The sequence below is a fragment of the Lycorma delicatula genome, chromosome 4 (genome assembly GCF_047948215.1).
Source record: "Lycorma delicatula isolate Av1 chromosome 4, ASM4794821v1, whole genome shotgun sequence".
NCBI classification, from domain to species: domain Eukaryota; kingdom Metazoa; phylum Arthropoda; class Insecta; order Hemiptera; family Fulgoridae; genus Lycorma; species Lycorma delicatula.
The window spans coordinates 39,683,816-39,701,673 of NC_134458.1; the positions used below are offsets into that span (position 1 = coordinate 39,683,816).

Consider the following 17,858-nt stretch of genomic DNA (forward strand, 5'->3'; position numbering starts at 1 on the left):
TTTGCCACTGTACCTGGTTACATTAGTAAATAGTTGTTTGGTGTGGTTCATCTTTTTTTTTTAATCAGTGGAAAAACAATTCAGTATTCATCAGATTACCATAAGTGGGAAGGCTTTATCTGTTGATATACTCGTAGTAGCTCTTTTCTTCAAAGACACTCTTTTTAGGCTTATTGAAAAAGACGGAATTTCTCAGGAGCAGTTGTACAGCTGCCATGTGACTGGTTTAAACAAACTGAAAAATCAGGAATCACTCCCTTATATTACACACATCAAAAGAAAGCAAGGATGAAATCAGATATTTTAAAAATCTCGTCCCAAAATGAATTTGTACAGACTGTAAAAAAAAACATCTGAAAAAATTTGCCGAGAAAAGCTGTGCTACTTCTTGACAACGTGCCTTCGCATCTGGCCACCAAGAACTCACAGATGGAAATACCAAACCTTTATTTTTACCACCCAATGTGACAGCTGTTTGTCAGCCAATGGACCAGGGCATCCTTATTATGCTAAAGAAAAAGTATTGTTGGCATCTTCTTAGTTTGTTGGTATAAAAAGGGTGTTTTTAATGGTATGGCTTTGGCAGGAAGTGTATATTTATAAAACTCTAGGCTATTCAGCCTGCCCTTCCGCCACATTATGTCGGATAGTTGAGAGTCTACCGTACTTTTATAACAGGCATACATACCACACTTTCACTTACTTAGGTGATTACTTAACAGACATATCAACTTCCTCAGGTAAACAGATATTTTCATTACAGGCAAAATTAATTTTAACAATACTTAAATTAATTACTATCTTAGAAACATTTTACCTCTTATGAGTTCATTGCAACACTGTCCGATGTCCTTAACTTCCCAACCTTCAATAGACTTCTGTAGTTCATTAGTTTTTTCAACAGCAGCTTGACGACGAGCTCTACCATGCATTCTCATTGCACTGTCCCTAAAAATGAAAACAGTTAATTAAAAAGTGTTTGCTGCAATAGATTAAACTATACAGGTATTGGATCTTAGATAAGAATGTAAATTGCATTCCATACAGTTAACTATTCTGCAACATGTAACATCTCGGTGAGCATAATCGTGGTATACTGAAGGTGTGAATCAGGATGAAATGGCAGTGGGTGAAAGCTAAGTTTAATAACTTGATTCTGCACATTACCCAAGTTAAATTATACTGGTTATAAGTTCTCTCCATACTACTGGCAATTAGTTGTGACTAATGACTATAACAGTCAATGTTATTAAAAAAAGGAAAGAATGTGTAACACATTTTCAGTCAATAATTTTAAAAAATGGAACAATACTAGCATTATACAAAACATATGCTTTTTTATCTCATCAGTAAAATGCAACCAAAATTTTGAAAAAGCAAAACTGTTAAGAATATGGCAGGTTTGCAAAAAGCAACTGAAGCAGTTCAAGACAAAACAGGTTTAATGAGACCTTACTCAGAAAAAAATTACTAGTGTAGATGAGACAAGCACACATGATTGATGATGACCTCAGCAACTGAAAATTTAAAACTTAATTTCATTTTATAATTTGGTATGTTATTCCACAGAATCATAATCACAGTTAAATATGTAAATAAATGAATCAAAATAAAAGCAATAAATAAAAATAATTTGAGCCAACTAGTCTTAAACAACCTTTTTTTTAGAGATCTATGAACATTTTATAAATAAAATGGTATTTCAATATAAAAAAAATGTGCTTAGTCTTAGAAAAATTAATGGGCTAATGGTAACACAAAACAACCGCAAATATTTACAGAACAAAATTATACTGTATATTTAACATCATATAACAGATCTCTAGATACCTTTTTGTAAGATTTGTAAGATTAGATGATACTGTCGATGAAAGTTCCATCTGTAGTGGTCTTAACAATCCTTCAACTTGTTCAAGACTTTCTCTGTCTTCATCTAATGGAGTCAATTTGTGCAATACCTATAGTAAACAAATAATATAACTGAAGAATAATAAGTGGTATATTAATTTCTTAATTTTACAAATTTAGCGCATGTTAAAGTAACACTAACTGCAAAGAATACACGTAAAAAAATAATAAGTAAATGTATCTATAATTTTGACAGCTTTTTTTTTAACTAGTACAAAAATAACAAGCAAGAACATTTAACAGATAGATTAGAATTAGACAATACATAATTTTCATAAGAAATATTACATTGCATAAGAAATATAAAGACTCTGGGACTGAAACAAAACTTTTTCAATAATCTAGAACTTCAATTTCGTATTCACAATACAGGGGTTGACCTTTTTTTTTTGGAAATCCTGTAATTCTCGATACAAGGAAATCTCAGTAAACAGACTAGAGCTAAACATGACTGAATTAAAACATGTTGAAATAGAGCTATATTTATTGTTTTGAAAAAAATATATTTATTTTTTAATTTTCTGGTAGATGAATACTTTTTTGTGGTGGATGAACCAAGGGAAAAATTTCTCATTTAATTATTCATACCTCAACATAAACATTACACACAACTTATTTGGTTTTGCTAAGAATACCAGATATATAAAGAAATGATATGCTTGATGCTTTCAGTACAATTTATTAGTCACCAAACAAATACAACATTAATGAATAATCACATGTGTTTCAAATGAACACTGTAATAACAAGATTAGTGTGACTCGACCACCACCATCTCATTTCCATAAGGAAAGAAAATGTTATAAATATACTGATCTTCACTGTTCTGTGAATGTTCTGATCTTCACTGCTTCACATATATTTACTAGTAGATAGATAAGGATCGTAGCTAAAAATTATAAAAAGGAATCTTTTCCACTGTTAGATAAGATTTATTGTTTACAATTTTCTATTTAATTACTACTTAACAGTTGTTTATTACCAATAATTATACTTATTACCAGAATTAATTAAATTTATGAAGAAATAGCCGTTGCATTCTTAACCACGCAGTGATAATCAGACACTCTTTTTGTTTCGCCTTCAAAACCACCGTAAGGTATTATTTCAGAGGATGATATGTATGAGTATAGTCTTGTACAGTCCCAGGTTGACCATTCCTGAGATTTGTGGTTACTGAAACCCAACTACCAACGAACACCGATGTTCATGATCTAGTATTCAAATCTGTCTAAAAATAACTTACTGCCTTTACTAGGATTTGAACCTCACAACTCTTGCCTTCAAAATAGCTGATATGCAATGATGAGTTCACCTCTTGACCAACCCGGTGGGTTAAATAATCAGACCCTAACCACACTGTATAGTAGCAGATCTGCATTGGACTTATATGTATAAACACAATGAATTTTGTAAATTTTGCATCAATGAAAATGATGCAATCATTTTTTTTTAGCAAGATAAAACATTTTTTATAACTAATGTTAATGAAGTAATCTACCTTTTCTAACACAATGCGTATAATGGTTATTTTTCATACCACTCAAGAAAATAAAAAAAGAACTATTAAATTAAAATTGAACAATTAGATCTAACAAAAATGTCATGAAAAATAGTTTGAATAGAGGAAAAAGAAAAGAGTAAAAACACATCTTCAAAAAAAATCATATAATTATACAATAAATATAACTTATTAAAAATTCCACAATTACAAGTATGATTCTTCACTCGGCTAATTCCATCATCAACATATCATCTGATTTGCATTTTCATAACTTACCCCTCAAATTAACAGATAACCATCAACTAACATATCTGACTCAATTAACTCATTCACTCTTTTTCTCTCTCTCTACATAAATATATATATATATATATATATATATATGAAAAACAGGTTTGTGTGTCACACTGTAATCATTGTTTGATATGTGTTGTCTGATTTAACAAATAAGTTAATACCTTTTTTAAAGATAAGCAAATGTTATTTAATTTATTTATTATGCATATTTTATTTTACAGTGATTACATACTGATTAATTATTTTGTTAAAGAATGTAATTTTCTGTCCTTATGCAATGTTTATTCACATCTCTAGAGTGATAAATAAACTCTTATTAAAGCAATACATTAAACATTTCTACATAAATAAATAAAAATTAAATGATTTTAAAAATTTCAAGTGTCTTCAATATAAAACTACAAACATATAAAAAGCAAAAAAGCAATTAGGTTCAATCTACATTCCAACACATACGAGGGTAAATCAAATATAAATGGGATTTTTGTTCCTGATCATCTATGGTTGGTAGGAGTTGGCCCACACTTCTAGTATGTTTGGGTGGGGTCATTAGAAGTAAGAAGTACCGGCCATTCCACACTCCAACCAATTCGTCAATAACAATCACGATGTCAGAGCAACAGGTGCACCCCTCCACTGCGCAATGCATAATTATAAAAAAATTTCTTGCTCATAGAGTTCAAGCGACAGAAATTTTCCAGAGATTGACTGCACAGTTCGGGGGACCTAACTTTGTCAAGGATTTGTGCGTTTGCCTGGCATAAAGAGTTCAAGGAAGGACGAGAATGAGTGGAAAATCAGAAACACGATCGCCGTCCTCGGACCAGCATTACAGATGAAAACATTTGCGCGGTTCAAAACATTCATGAAGACGATCGATGGATGAGAGTATCCAAAATTGCAGAACAGGATGGAATAAGTTATGGGAGCTGTCAAGCTATCATCACAAACGACCTACAGTTCTGTAAACTGTGTGCCAGTTGAGATGTTTGGAGGTCTGTCAGAGGCTTACAGCAAGGTCTGCAAGAGACGGTGATGAATTTTTGAGTCGGATTGTCACCTGTAATGAAATGAAGTCCACCACTACACTCCCCAGTTGAAACAAGCCATTTTGGTATGGCAGTGGAAAGGGGAGGATGCCCCAATGAAAGCCAAGACTTGACTGTCAGCTGGCAAGGTTCTTTCAACCACTGTTTTTGACCGGCGAGGCATTTTATTCATTGATTTTTTGCATGAGTGACACACAATCAATGCTGCTTACTACTGTGAGCTATTGAATGAGATGAGGGCTGCATATCGCTGCAAAAGACAAGACCAACCGATTCAAGAGGCCATCCTCCTCCAGATCCCAGACCCCATACTGCAGCTGTAACAGTCTCAAAACTAGAAGAAATGCACTGAACTGAACTTGATAATCCCCCCTACAGCCCGGACCTATCATATACAAAGTATTCTGAATCCATGGATTCATCTTAAAAATATATATATATATATATCTCAAAAAATATATATCAGCTAATGCATTATCATTGTTACATATAAATCTGATAGTTGTCATGACAAACTGTTTTAAACAGTATTTACTGTTAAGCTTCAGCAATTTAAATAACTCATGTTTACGTAATCTTTTCTATGTTTATGTGATATTTTCCCATTATTCAAGTCAATTAATATTTATATTATTTTCTGTATTTGTTACGGTATATCAATGTGCAATAAAGTGATCAGCTACATTTGAAAAACTCTTTCTTCTATATTTGAATGTTCTCAGATGTTCTAAAAATCCCTGTTTACAGGACCTTATTTCTTCTATAAATGTCACTAGTAATATTAAATTTTTTGTGACAATTTTATTATGATCTAATCATTTTGTTAAATTATTTATCAGTTTCAAAGATGAGCTATATTTTCCCCTATCGCAGACATTACTAATTTACTTGGATTTTCATGAATAAAATTATAAATAACTTAACAATGTTTATGTTTCTTATTTTTTCTTTCAAAATAAATTAATGAAGTGTTTATTTTTCTATTCTTAACGATTTTTTATTTATGTTCTCTACAAAGATAACATTACATCTGACTTGGTGCTAAAAATTTGATTTTACTTCTTTACCTAATTCTGTTTCATTATTATGTGTATATAAGACATGTTTTTTTTTAAGGTAAAGACCAGTTTGCTATAAAAACAGAAGTGAGTATCTTAAAAAATAATCTATCATATTAAAATAAATTTAAACATATATTAACTTTAACAGTCGCCATTCACTGTAACATATTTTTGAAATGGTTCTAAACTGTTTTCAAATTGTAAATTGTTATCAATTAATTCAAACCTTTAATTTATATTGAAAGTATATGAAAAAATTTACTCCAATCCAATTACACTGATCAACAATGATTTTGTTACATAGAGTGAATAACTGATTCATAAGTATTTTTCATGCTGATTTTAAATGTAAAATCAGAACTCTTCTACCAGGCTTAGTTTTTTTGTAACTACCATTCTTATTTTCAGGTAGTATCATGCATGAACTCCATAAGCATAGCATTTTGTGAACATATTTTATTGTATTATTTATCAACTAAATACCTTTTGTTTACTTATTACAAACTCTTAATTGTTGTGACATTGATTTGTTAGATATTATTAATCTGTTTATTATTTACAAGCCAAGTAAAATGAACAAGAATATGAATCAATCTTCCTATTTTCATCTTACTACAAACATATCATCCACTCGTTAGTTATTTTCTGTTGTTATTATATTTACTTATAAACTGTCAAGCAGACAGATATTTTTAATTTTCATTCAAGTGCGAGTTCTCATGTGTGTAACATTCAGTTTTGTAACTGGTTTTTGTATTTGCAGGTATATGTTGGTTACTAAAGTGAGTGCAATTCCAATGGTTTAGAGAGAACTGAAGTATCACAACACAGAATGTTATTTTTTTGTAATAAAGATATCTGGGTTAACAGCTAAAACTAAACTTACTGTTAAATACCCTGATAATCCTTCTGCTATGAGGCCAGCGCCACATAGCCAAGAGTTTCACATTCCAGTACCAACACAAACATGGAACTTAGATGAAGATGAAAATGTTAAATCTTGTGCTGACTTATCAGGCGATGAAGGAGATCCAAACTTTTTAGAAAATAGATATACTGAACCCCAATTAATTAATCAGTCAGAATTAAGTGACCTGGTTCGTGGTCTAAATTTATCAAAGAATCAAAAAGAAATACTGGCATCAAGACTGAAAGGATGGCATAGCATATGCTGTACATATGAAGGAGTCTTATGAAAATATAAAACTTCTATTGAGCAGAATTCAGTATGAGAAATATTTATGGCATATTTGTGGAAATCTGAAAGTAGTAGCACTTTTACTTGGATACACAAAGTTCTGCTGCTTTTTGTGCGAGTGGGACAGCAGTAGTAGGAAAAACTATTACATAAAAGAGCAGTAGCCAAAGAGAGAGGTACTGACTGTAGGAGAGAAGAATATTGTTAGTCAGGCATTAGTAAAACCAGAAAAAGTTTATTTTCCACCACTACACAATTAGATAGGATTATTAAAGAATTTTTGTTAAAGCAATAGATAGTAATGGTGCAGGGTGTTCAGTCTCATGTCCTCCTTATTTATGATAAACAAACTATATAACTCTTACTTCTTACTTATGTGAGCCAAACAAATACGTTAATCTAAGTTGAGTTCATCAGCTGTTATAATATATATTTTTTCTTTATAAATACTATTGTTAAGAATTACATTGTGTTTAAAGATGTAAAACAAATCATTTTTAAAAGATGTAAAGTAAATCAGTTCTTAAAAAGATGTTAAAAGTAAATGCATTTAAAGTGATTTCAATTCTTTTATAAAATGTAACTTAAAACTGTGAATTTAAATATGACACTTTGTACATAATAATAATTAACCTAAACAATATGAATAAGTTACTAATACTATAAATCTCTTAACAAATAAAATGAATCTAAATCAATTATAAATTACACATAAAAATAAAATTAAACACAATAATAAGGTATTTATTGAAAATATTATTGAACCAGCGGCATATGCTTCAAATTCTGGAAAGTGCAGTAAGGCACATACTCGAACCATTTTTTGTTTGTCCTCTGGGCCGGATATGTGAAGACTTAATTTACTGTGGCATTCTTCAGATAAAGACGAATCCGGTTATGTCTTTCAACATATCAATTTATGGCTCAATAAAGGAGTTTTACGGTTGCCTATTATCCAATGGCTTACAGCCAACTTATTTCTTCATTATCAACAAGTTAATCACTTGTTGATAATGATATCAAAAGTTGATCACTTTTTCTGTTATTTAATTAAGACTGTTAATTCATAATTAACAGAAAAAAATTACTTAAGACAGAGAGGATCAATTAAATCCTCTATAACAAGAATCGGTACTTTTATAGAAAAATATGTTTTTTAACTTGATATTGAACTTTTACAAATTAAATTAAGAAACCTTCAAGAGTTGCAAGGAAAATATGATGCCATTCAAACACAACTTGAAATGGAAGATGACAAGGATATTTGTGCAGATCATGTACAGATTGATGACAATTTATGCAGTTTTGAATGTAAATTACAATGTTTAATTAATAATTCTAAGCAATTGACCATTGATCAACAAATTAATTTAGTTACAGCAACTAAGCAAACGCAACTACAACAGATTAATTTACCAATTTTCCGAGTTGATATTCTAGACTGGCAACATTATTATAGTTTATTTAGTAATTTAGTACATAATAGAAATGATTTAAATAACCTACAAAAACTTCATTATTATCACAACTCCTTGAAGGATGAAGTATTAGCTTTCATTAAAAATTTACCAATTACGAATGAAAATTATACAACTGCACTACATCTATTAAAAAGGCGTTTTGAAAATAAATATTTAATTGCATCTCATAATACAGATTGTATTTTAAAACTAAATTCCATTAAGGGAAAATCTTTGTATAATTTATCCAAATTTATTATCAAAGTATCTTCATATGTCAATGCTCTTGAACCAATACCTATGAATTTATTGTTATTCAATTGTTAATATCAAAGTTAGATTACAATACTTCCGGATTATGGAAGGAGAAACTTTCAACATAAAGGTTTGCCACTTTCAAAGATTTCTTGAATTTAGAAGACAGATGCTTGAAAATATTAATGAAAATAAGTCAAACCAGCAAGACATCTTTCCAAGGGAAAACGATAAAACAATTGATCTAAATCCTATACTAAACATTTTAATATAAATGCTAATAAACAGTATAAGGTAAATAATTTTAGTTATTATTCAAAATTTAATTATAAGCAATGTCTAATTTGTAATTCTAATCATTATTTACATTGTTGTAAGAAATTTTAAGTTTTTCTGTTGATGGAACAGAAGGAATTTTTGGAACATCATGGTTGTTGTTTCAATTGTTTAGTTAAAGGTCATTCAGTTGATGAATGTCATTTAAACATGTATGTGAGATTTGTTCTCAAGAACATAACACTCTTATTCATATAAATAATAATTCTAAAAAGACAATAAGTCTGAAAATAATAAACATACATCATTTAAATTGCAGCAAAATAAAAACATAATTTCATCTACCGCATAATGTATTACTAATGATGAACATGGTAATACTCACACCTTTTGAATTTTACTAGACTCTGACAGTCAAGCGAAGTTTTGTACTAATGAAATTGCATGAAGATTAGAACTTCCATTTATGAAAAATTATATTCCTATCTTACGAATAAATAACACACTTTCTTATTCTGAATATAGTGCTGAATTGACACTGTATTCTTTATATATGAATTTTTCATTCCAGTTGCAATGTGCTATTTTAACAGAAATAACAGATAGCCTACTGACATGTACCTTTGATATTTCACATTTTAATTTGCCTCATAATCTGTTTTTTGCAAATCCTGAATTTAATATAACAAATAAAATTGAAAACCTTATTGGAGCACAATTTTAATTAATTTTATTTTACCTACAAAATTTATTCGGAATTTCAAATATCCTGTTCTCCAAGAAACCAAATTGGGATAGAGTTTTTACTTCATCAAAACTAGTGTTTTGATGAAGTAAAAAAATTAAAGGTAAGAGTAGTGTTTCCCTAATTCTATGCTTTGCGAAAACTGAAAGAATATTATATTTTGTGTGTGTGTGTGTGTGTGTGTGTGTGTGTAAAACACTATTCATATTATTATTAGAAAATAAAAAGCAATATATGTATATATATATTGCTTTTTATATAGTGTCACATTTTTTAATAGTGTCATACAAATGAATGTGTATTTCACAATATACTACTCTAAACTCTAAATACATGTAACGTATGTAAGACTGTACTTCCAAGATTAAATTTATCACACTCTGATGTAACTATTCATGCAAATAACATAATATAAAAACCAAAATAATAAAATTTTCATAATTATTATCTAATCTACCTAATGTTATAAAGAAATATATATTTTTTTAAATATGTTCTGTATATCTATTATGAAAAGATTAACATACAAGATGTTAGAAAAAATCATAAGGAATGATCCTTATTACCTCAATATGTTTGGTAGTTATCTTAAGGGCTGGTTACAAACCTTTTTCCATTGAGTGAACTAGTATATTTAAATTACTATTTGAAAAGCATGAATGTAAATGATGTTCATAAAAATTGATGGTAAAATAATTTAGTGGTTTTACTTTTATGTAATATATCATACAGAGGTGTTAATACCACTAATAATGTTTATAGAATAGTTTGAAAAATAACTCTACTTACACTATGAATTACACAGCACTATTAGTTTTTATGCCATACAGTTAAACAAATTTAAAGCTATCCAAATCCTTAAGTAGGATTTTCAATTTGATTTTAATACTGCAATATAAGTAATCAATATAAAAACTGAATTTCTATTGTGTAACATGTATATTACCCACTTTAAAAGTCTGTAATAAAAAACACTGACAACTGCTCAAAAGGTTATGGCTAAATTAGGTGCTACTATTGACTAAAGAGAAAAAACAAAACAGACATAAGAGGGTAAATATACTAGTTGTTTATTCGGTTTACGCAATATGATGAGAAGTTTATACAAATTTTGAAAAACAAAAATAGCTATTATATCATGAGGATGGGAAGCAGATGGAATTATTCTATGTACATTAATCCTGATGTACGATAGCACTTATTTTCACTTCCCTGTATATCTTGTATATTTAATTCTCTACAACCTGTTCATGTGACTATCAATTATTTTTAATTTAGAGGCCACTTTTTTCTTTACTGCACACCAATATTCTAAACTTATCATTACAGCAATTTTAAATATTTAATGTCACCTATAACTAAAAAATAATCTATTAGGTAATAAATAAACTGAAGGAGACTAGGAACACTTTGATATAACAGACCTGTCATTATATCTGTCTGGGACTACTTTTCAATTAAGATACCGAAATATAATCGCCAAGTCACAAGATACAGCAGACAATACATTAGTATAGTTAGAAAAACATTTTTTTATACATGATATAAAATTATTACCTTGATGTATTCAAAATATAGAAAACAATGCCATACTGGTCCAAGAAGTAACTTAGGTAAATAATATTTCACTGCTTCCCGGAATCCATGTCCTGCTGACTGTAAAGCATTTGAAACTTCAGGTCTATTAACCAAATCCATTAAAGCCTCCCTACATTTTGCTTGAACCATATCTTTGGCATATTTACCATAAACGTCAAATTCTGCTGCCTATAAACATAAAAAAAGAAAATTAAAAGTCCGTTAAAAATTTCAGCAAGTTAAATTCAAATAAATAAGAAAAAAGAAAATTTACAGGGAAGTACAAATTAGAATCAAAATAGTATACTAAAAACATTTTAATTTTGATGAACATTATACCCCAGATTAACATTAACCCTTTTATTAATTTAAATGGGTACTCATCTTGTCAAGTTTGAACAATAACCATAGACAGGTACATATATATCTTTGAATAAGATCCCCACTAATGTTATTGCAGGAAATGGGATGTTATATCCTCTACTAACACTAAATCTTAATTTTGTAAATCTTTATTTTTTTTTTTTACTGCTTTTTTGCAGTAACAATGCATAAAAATGGGTACAATGATGACTGAAATAATGCTTCTTTGTTAATAAAGATACATGATTTGAAGCTAAACATACTTCAGTAGAATGAAATAAGTTTTTTTTTTTTACTAACAAAAAAAAATTATTAGTAAAACTGGTTTTACTAATGTAAATAATTTACAAAATGCATGCGGTATTTATTTCAAAGATTTAATGTAAATGTCTGCTTTAAAAAAAAAACTCGGAATTTAAACTGGAATGCATAAACTGAATTAAACTGACAAATATCTTAAGCTACTAAAGAAACATTTTAAGATGTTTAAACAATCTACAATAATTAAACATGATCACAAACGTTTTAGTTCAGCTATGGTGATTTGTAAATTAAAATAAATTAGATTTCATACACATATATATATATATATATATAGATTCATTCATACACACGTAGAGATTTCATGACTACTGCAAGAACTGTGTTTGTGGATGTTATCACAAGTTAGCTTTAAGTGAAAGCAAACTCATTACATTTAGTTATGTTTATCAATGTTGTAATTAAAATACAGGGCAATTTGAAATGATGGACTCAATTTATTAACTCTATATTTCTTGGATTACACATTATATCTGACATAGTAGTTGAAAGAGTAGGTCCAAAAATTTCAAAGAACATTGCTAGAGTGCATATATTTGCGTAAACGACTGCTAGAGTGCTTGTGCTGCCATAGTGTCAGTTGTGAGTAATATGGCTACAATACAACACAAGGTCTGTTCTTGAGTATGGCAATTCTCAGCTGGCAACTGCAGTGCAGCATGCATTTCATCTCCAATTTAACACTGAACCTCCAAGGAAGAGAATATGTCATTGGTTTCATCATTATGAACAAACAGGATGTCTCTGTAAAGCCAAGAGTATAGACTGAATGCATGTGGCATGAGATGAATTAAAGAAAGTTTTGTAAAAAGCCCAAGAAAGTTAACCCATACAGCGAGCAGAGAACTTGGAATACCTCAACCAACTGTCTAGCATGTTTTGGGGTGTTATTTACTTTTCAAGTCAAACTGCTTACAAATTTTACAGGATGTTCGTGGAGGTGACAGACCAAAACAACATTGAATTTTGTGATCAAATGCTTGAAAATATGGATGACACCATTCTTCTGTGTTTAATTTTTAGCAATGAAGTGACATTTCATCTTAAGTGGAAAAGTGAATACACACAATGTTTGCATATGGGGTCTACAAAATCCCCATGACACTGCAACATGAAAGAGACTTTTCCCAAGGATATGTGTTCTGTGCCCTATTGCAAACAAAGGTTTATGGGTCATTCATTTTTGCAGAACATATGGTTACTGGGATAACATACCAAGGCATGCTGTAAAACTGGCCTTTCCCCTAAACTAAATGAAGATTCACAGGACTTCATTTTTCAACAGGAAGGAGCTCCACCTCATTGGAACCTAGATATTCGATGCTATTTGAATGAATTTCTACCTCAATGGGTAGGACACATCGAGAATGAAGACCTGGCTCTTCAGTTCTGGCCTCCAAGATCACCTGACCGCACGACGTGTGACTTTTTCTTGTGAGAATTTGTGAAAGATGCAATTTACGTACCATCTCTACCAAAAAATCACCAACTGTATCACAGCTGTGGTGAACTTAGTAACACAAGATATACTTTCTCACATATGGGATGAGTTCAGCTAGCATTTAGATGAGTGCCATGCAGTCAAAGGAGGCCTCATTAAATATTAATGGTTTCTATAAACTTTATTGTATTATCAGATGTAAATTTATTTCACATTTGTCATTACTTCTTAATCTGGAATACAGTTATGAAATTGAGTCTAACATTTTGAATTATCTTGTATCATAATTTTGTCTTTCTTTAACATTAAGAAATGAGAAAAGAAGTCTTGCTATTTATGGCAAGTTGCTGGAACACATCCTTCTTGAATATGGAGGATCATTATAATTTAGTTTCTATGATTTGTACAAAACATTTTGCAAGTTATTAAAAAATATTATTGAAAATTATAATTTTGATTAAAAAAAACCAATACTGGATTGATAAAATATTTTTTCTTAATTATATAATCAATCATTAAAAAAATTATAAATTTTAATGATTAAAATAACCTTTTGTTAATATGCATCTACAAACTTTAAGAAAAAATATAACAATTCTTTTATTATAAAGTTCTTTTTTTGAAAAAAAATCTTATTTTGTTATATACCCTATGTTTCTTGCCCTTTTGAATTACTTGCAAACTTATTGTAATGTAAATATAAATGTAATGAGACATTTCCTTATAAGACTCAAACATGATACAAAAAAAGATATACCTCCGCAAGTTCTTCGAAACAACTTCCAATAGCTGGTACTTGCTTTTCTTCACTCATTTCTAACATATCTTCTAACAGTCCCAACAGAGTAACAGTCAATTCATAAATATCAGTAATATTACTAAACATAGTATCCAGCTCCTGTAATAATAATAACAACAGACAATTATTTACTAACAAGCAGCTATTAAAATAAGAGTGAATCAAATTTAAATGTTAATTTGACTATTCTACGCAGCAAGCAGTATCAAGCTGGATGGAGGAGGGGGGTTAATATTCGATGTGTTACAGTAGGGGAACCAGCTTGGGGTAGCTCCTCTGCTGTGTTCTGTTATCAGTACAGCCATGAGTGAGCAAGAGGTTCTGTCATCTGTTGCACAATGTATGATCATAAATTTTTAATTAATGAAGGCGTTAAACCCACGGAAAATTTTAACTCATTTAAAGGTACAGTTTGGGGATGCTACACTGCCTCAGAACCGAGTGTATAAGTGGGCCAGACAATTTAAGTGTGGGCGAGAAAGTATAGAAAACTATGTCAAGAATGATGCCCAAGGTCGTCTCCCTACAGTCCAAATTTGTCCCCCTATGACTATTTTTTGTTTGCGTCCTTGAAAGAACTACTTGGAGGGGAATGATTTGAAAACAATGAAGATGTTGAGGAGTGCATGCACAATTGGTTGTTGACTCGTCCTCAAACTTTTTATGAACAAGGAATATTCAAGCTTCCAAATTATTTGGAAAAGTGTGTAGATCATGCAGGAAACTATATAGAGAAAAGATTAAGGTATGAATAGTGTATATTATTAATCAATAAATTTATATATTTGATTCACCCTCGTAATTAGACCACCTTGCTAACTAAATGTAAAAAAATCATCAAACTAAAAATAAAAATATTAAAGATTAGATTAGGCTTGAATTATTAATATAAAAACTATAAAATCGCTATGATAATTAGTATTTAAATTCCACAAATATTTAGAACTGTACACTACTGAAATTAGTAACTGATATCTAAACGTTAAAAGTGCTAAACACGGTTGATAATTTGTTATGGGCAACTGATTAATACAATTACTGTAGATCCAACCTAAATTATTTTTTGTTAGAATTAACAAAAAGTGATCCTTATTCAGTTTTTCGTTAAATGTAATGTGTGTTCAACAAATGCATTATTTTTTGGTTATATGATTAAATGTAATGGTCTTTCTGCTAATTATATTATATTAATACGAGGGTTATTTTTTTTTCAAGGTCCGATCGGTCACAAAATTAAAACCACAGTGAAAATAAAAATTTTTTTTATTTGTAACAAGTTATTTGTAGATAGTTATGCTATTTCTCTACATAGTCGCCACTCCAATTTAGACATTTGTCGTAGTGTGGTACAAACTTTCCCATACCCTCGTCATAGAACGGAGCCGCCTGTGTTTTCGGCCATGTTTCTACGCTGATCTGCAGCTCGATGCCTGTGCCAAAATGTTGTCCTCCTAGTCAGCTTTCATGTGAGCAAAGAGGTGAAAATCGGATGGAGCCAAGTCCGGGCTGTATGATTGGTGATCAAACACTTCCCAATGAAAATCCTGCAGGAGCTTCTTTGTTACAGCTGCAGTGTGCAGCCGAGCATTGTGATGGAGAAAGACAATGCCTGATGACAACATTCCTCTCCACTTATTCTGAATTGCCCTTCGTAGACGTTGAAGAGTCACACAGTATAGTATAAGGCTGCAGTGATGGTCGTGCCACGTTCCATGAATTCCACCAAGCGAACTCCATTCCGGTCCCAGAACACAGTAGCCATACACTTTCTGTTGGAGAAGGTTCTCTTGAATTTCCTTGGTTTACTGGGAGAATGAGAATGCATTCACTGTTTGGATTGTTCTTTTGTTTCTTCAGTTTCAAAATGGACCCATGTCTCGTCCCCTGTGACAAATTTGTTCAAAAAATCTTCTCCTTCATTGTGGTAGCGCTGGAGAAACGTTAGGGAGACATCCATTCTCACTGTTTTGTGATGGACGGACAGCAACTTGGGAACCCATCTCGCATACAGTTTGCGGTACTGAAGTCTCTCGCTCACAATGGTGTAGAGAGCTGACCTTGAAATTTCAGGAAACAAATCACTCAATACAGAAATTGTGAACCGACGATTTTCTTGAACTGCCTCATCCACTTGCACAACGAGATCATCGGTTGACACTCGCTTCCTTCCCTGACTGCCTGCATCATGAACATCTGTACGTCCTGCTTTAACGTTCCTGCACCATTGTCGCACTTTGCTGTCACTCATTGAAATTTCACTGTACACATTACTTATTCGTTGATGAATTTCAGCTGCATTACACCCCTCAGCCTGAAGAAATTGAATTACCACATGCACTTCACACTTGGTGGGAGATGCTATTGTTGTAGACATGTTAACGTGCTAGCTGCGTGTTCAGATTTAAACGAAGTGATGCGGCGTGATTGAAGGCCATACTACAGACGCTGCGCAAAGGTTCATCGATTTTTGCACGGGCTTTTATTTCGTGACCGATTGGACCTTGAAAAAAAAATAACCCTCGTACCATAATATCACAATATAACATAAAAAAAGAGTTTTAAGTCTGTTAGTATTTTATTATGCATTCTCAGTTTTTTGTAAATAAAATTTTCTCAAAAATGTGTATCACTTTAACATCTTTTTTTATAATATTATTTTTGAATATATTCCATTCTTACTTTTATTCAAAATAAGATTTTATTCAATATAAATACAAACAACACCTACAATTTCTAACCTATTTTCTATATAATCTATAAAATAATGTAATATTTTTATGTATCATACTTCTATTATTGATATAGAAAAATCAGTTTATTGAGAAAAAACCCAACAATTATTCCCAGAATATAAATTATCAGCTGTGTTAATACAATATAAAAAAGGGGATGTAGTAAATAGTTCTAGGACCGATACTTTTTAATGCAGAAATAAAAAATGAATCACCCTACAGGAATCATATAATAAGTAATGAAATAGTATTAAGCTTATTTTTAATGTGATTTAAGCTAGTCTCATAAAATTATTGAATTTATTGTAAAATTATTTACAATAAATAGTTAAATTTATTGTATCATAAAATATTGTTTCAGAGTTGCATATAAGAGCCCCGATACAAAATTCAAAATTTCAAGAAATATTTCTTATAAAATTTGTTACAAACCTTTCCTTAATATTTTGTTTAAAAGTTGTTCTCATTACTTGAAAAAACATTTTTTCTCTAAAACATGGTGGGGGTTTTCCCCTAAAAGGTAAGAAGTCCTACCCCCATCTTCTGACTATATCAATGAAATTTCCCTCAGAAGTTGTTTTTAATCACTCCTGGTTGAGAATCCTAAATTGGTCTTAAATTAAATTAGTCTAATTGTGCAGAATATAGTTCTCAGCTAAAGATGTATCTACATTTTATTATATCACATTCTTGATAGCTATGGCAAAATTTAACTCTTGCTTATGGGTTGCTGTAATATTAAATTTAATTTAAGGGTATACAAATTAGCTTTTGCATTTAAGATTAAAGGAAACATCAGACTTTAATACAGTAATTCAGTTTTAAAAAACAGTACTACATATCCTTAGTCCTTAGTATCACAAGTAGAGTT

At 30.5% G+C, this 17,858-nt stretch overlaps 1 protein-coding gene across 1 annotated transcript in view; it reads right to left on the reverse strand.

Moving 5' to 3' along the window:
- Positions 1-17,858, reverse strand: part of LOC142323302 (protein son of sevenless-like) — a 177,823-nt gene that overhangs the window by 80,539 nt on the left and 79,426 nt on the right. Inside the window, exons 7-10 of the mRNA XM_075362767.1 lie at positions 14,214-14,354; positions 11,311-11,520; positions 1,831-1,958; positions 818-948 (exon numbers count right to left, since the gene is read on the reverse strand). Of these exons, the coding sequence (XP_075218882.1) occupies positions 818-948; positions 1,831-1,958; positions 11,311-11,520; positions 14,214-14,354 (610 nt within the window). The remainder of the gene's footprint in view (positions 1-817; positions 949-1,830; positions 1,959-11,310; positions 11,521-14,213; positions 14,355-17,858) is intronic.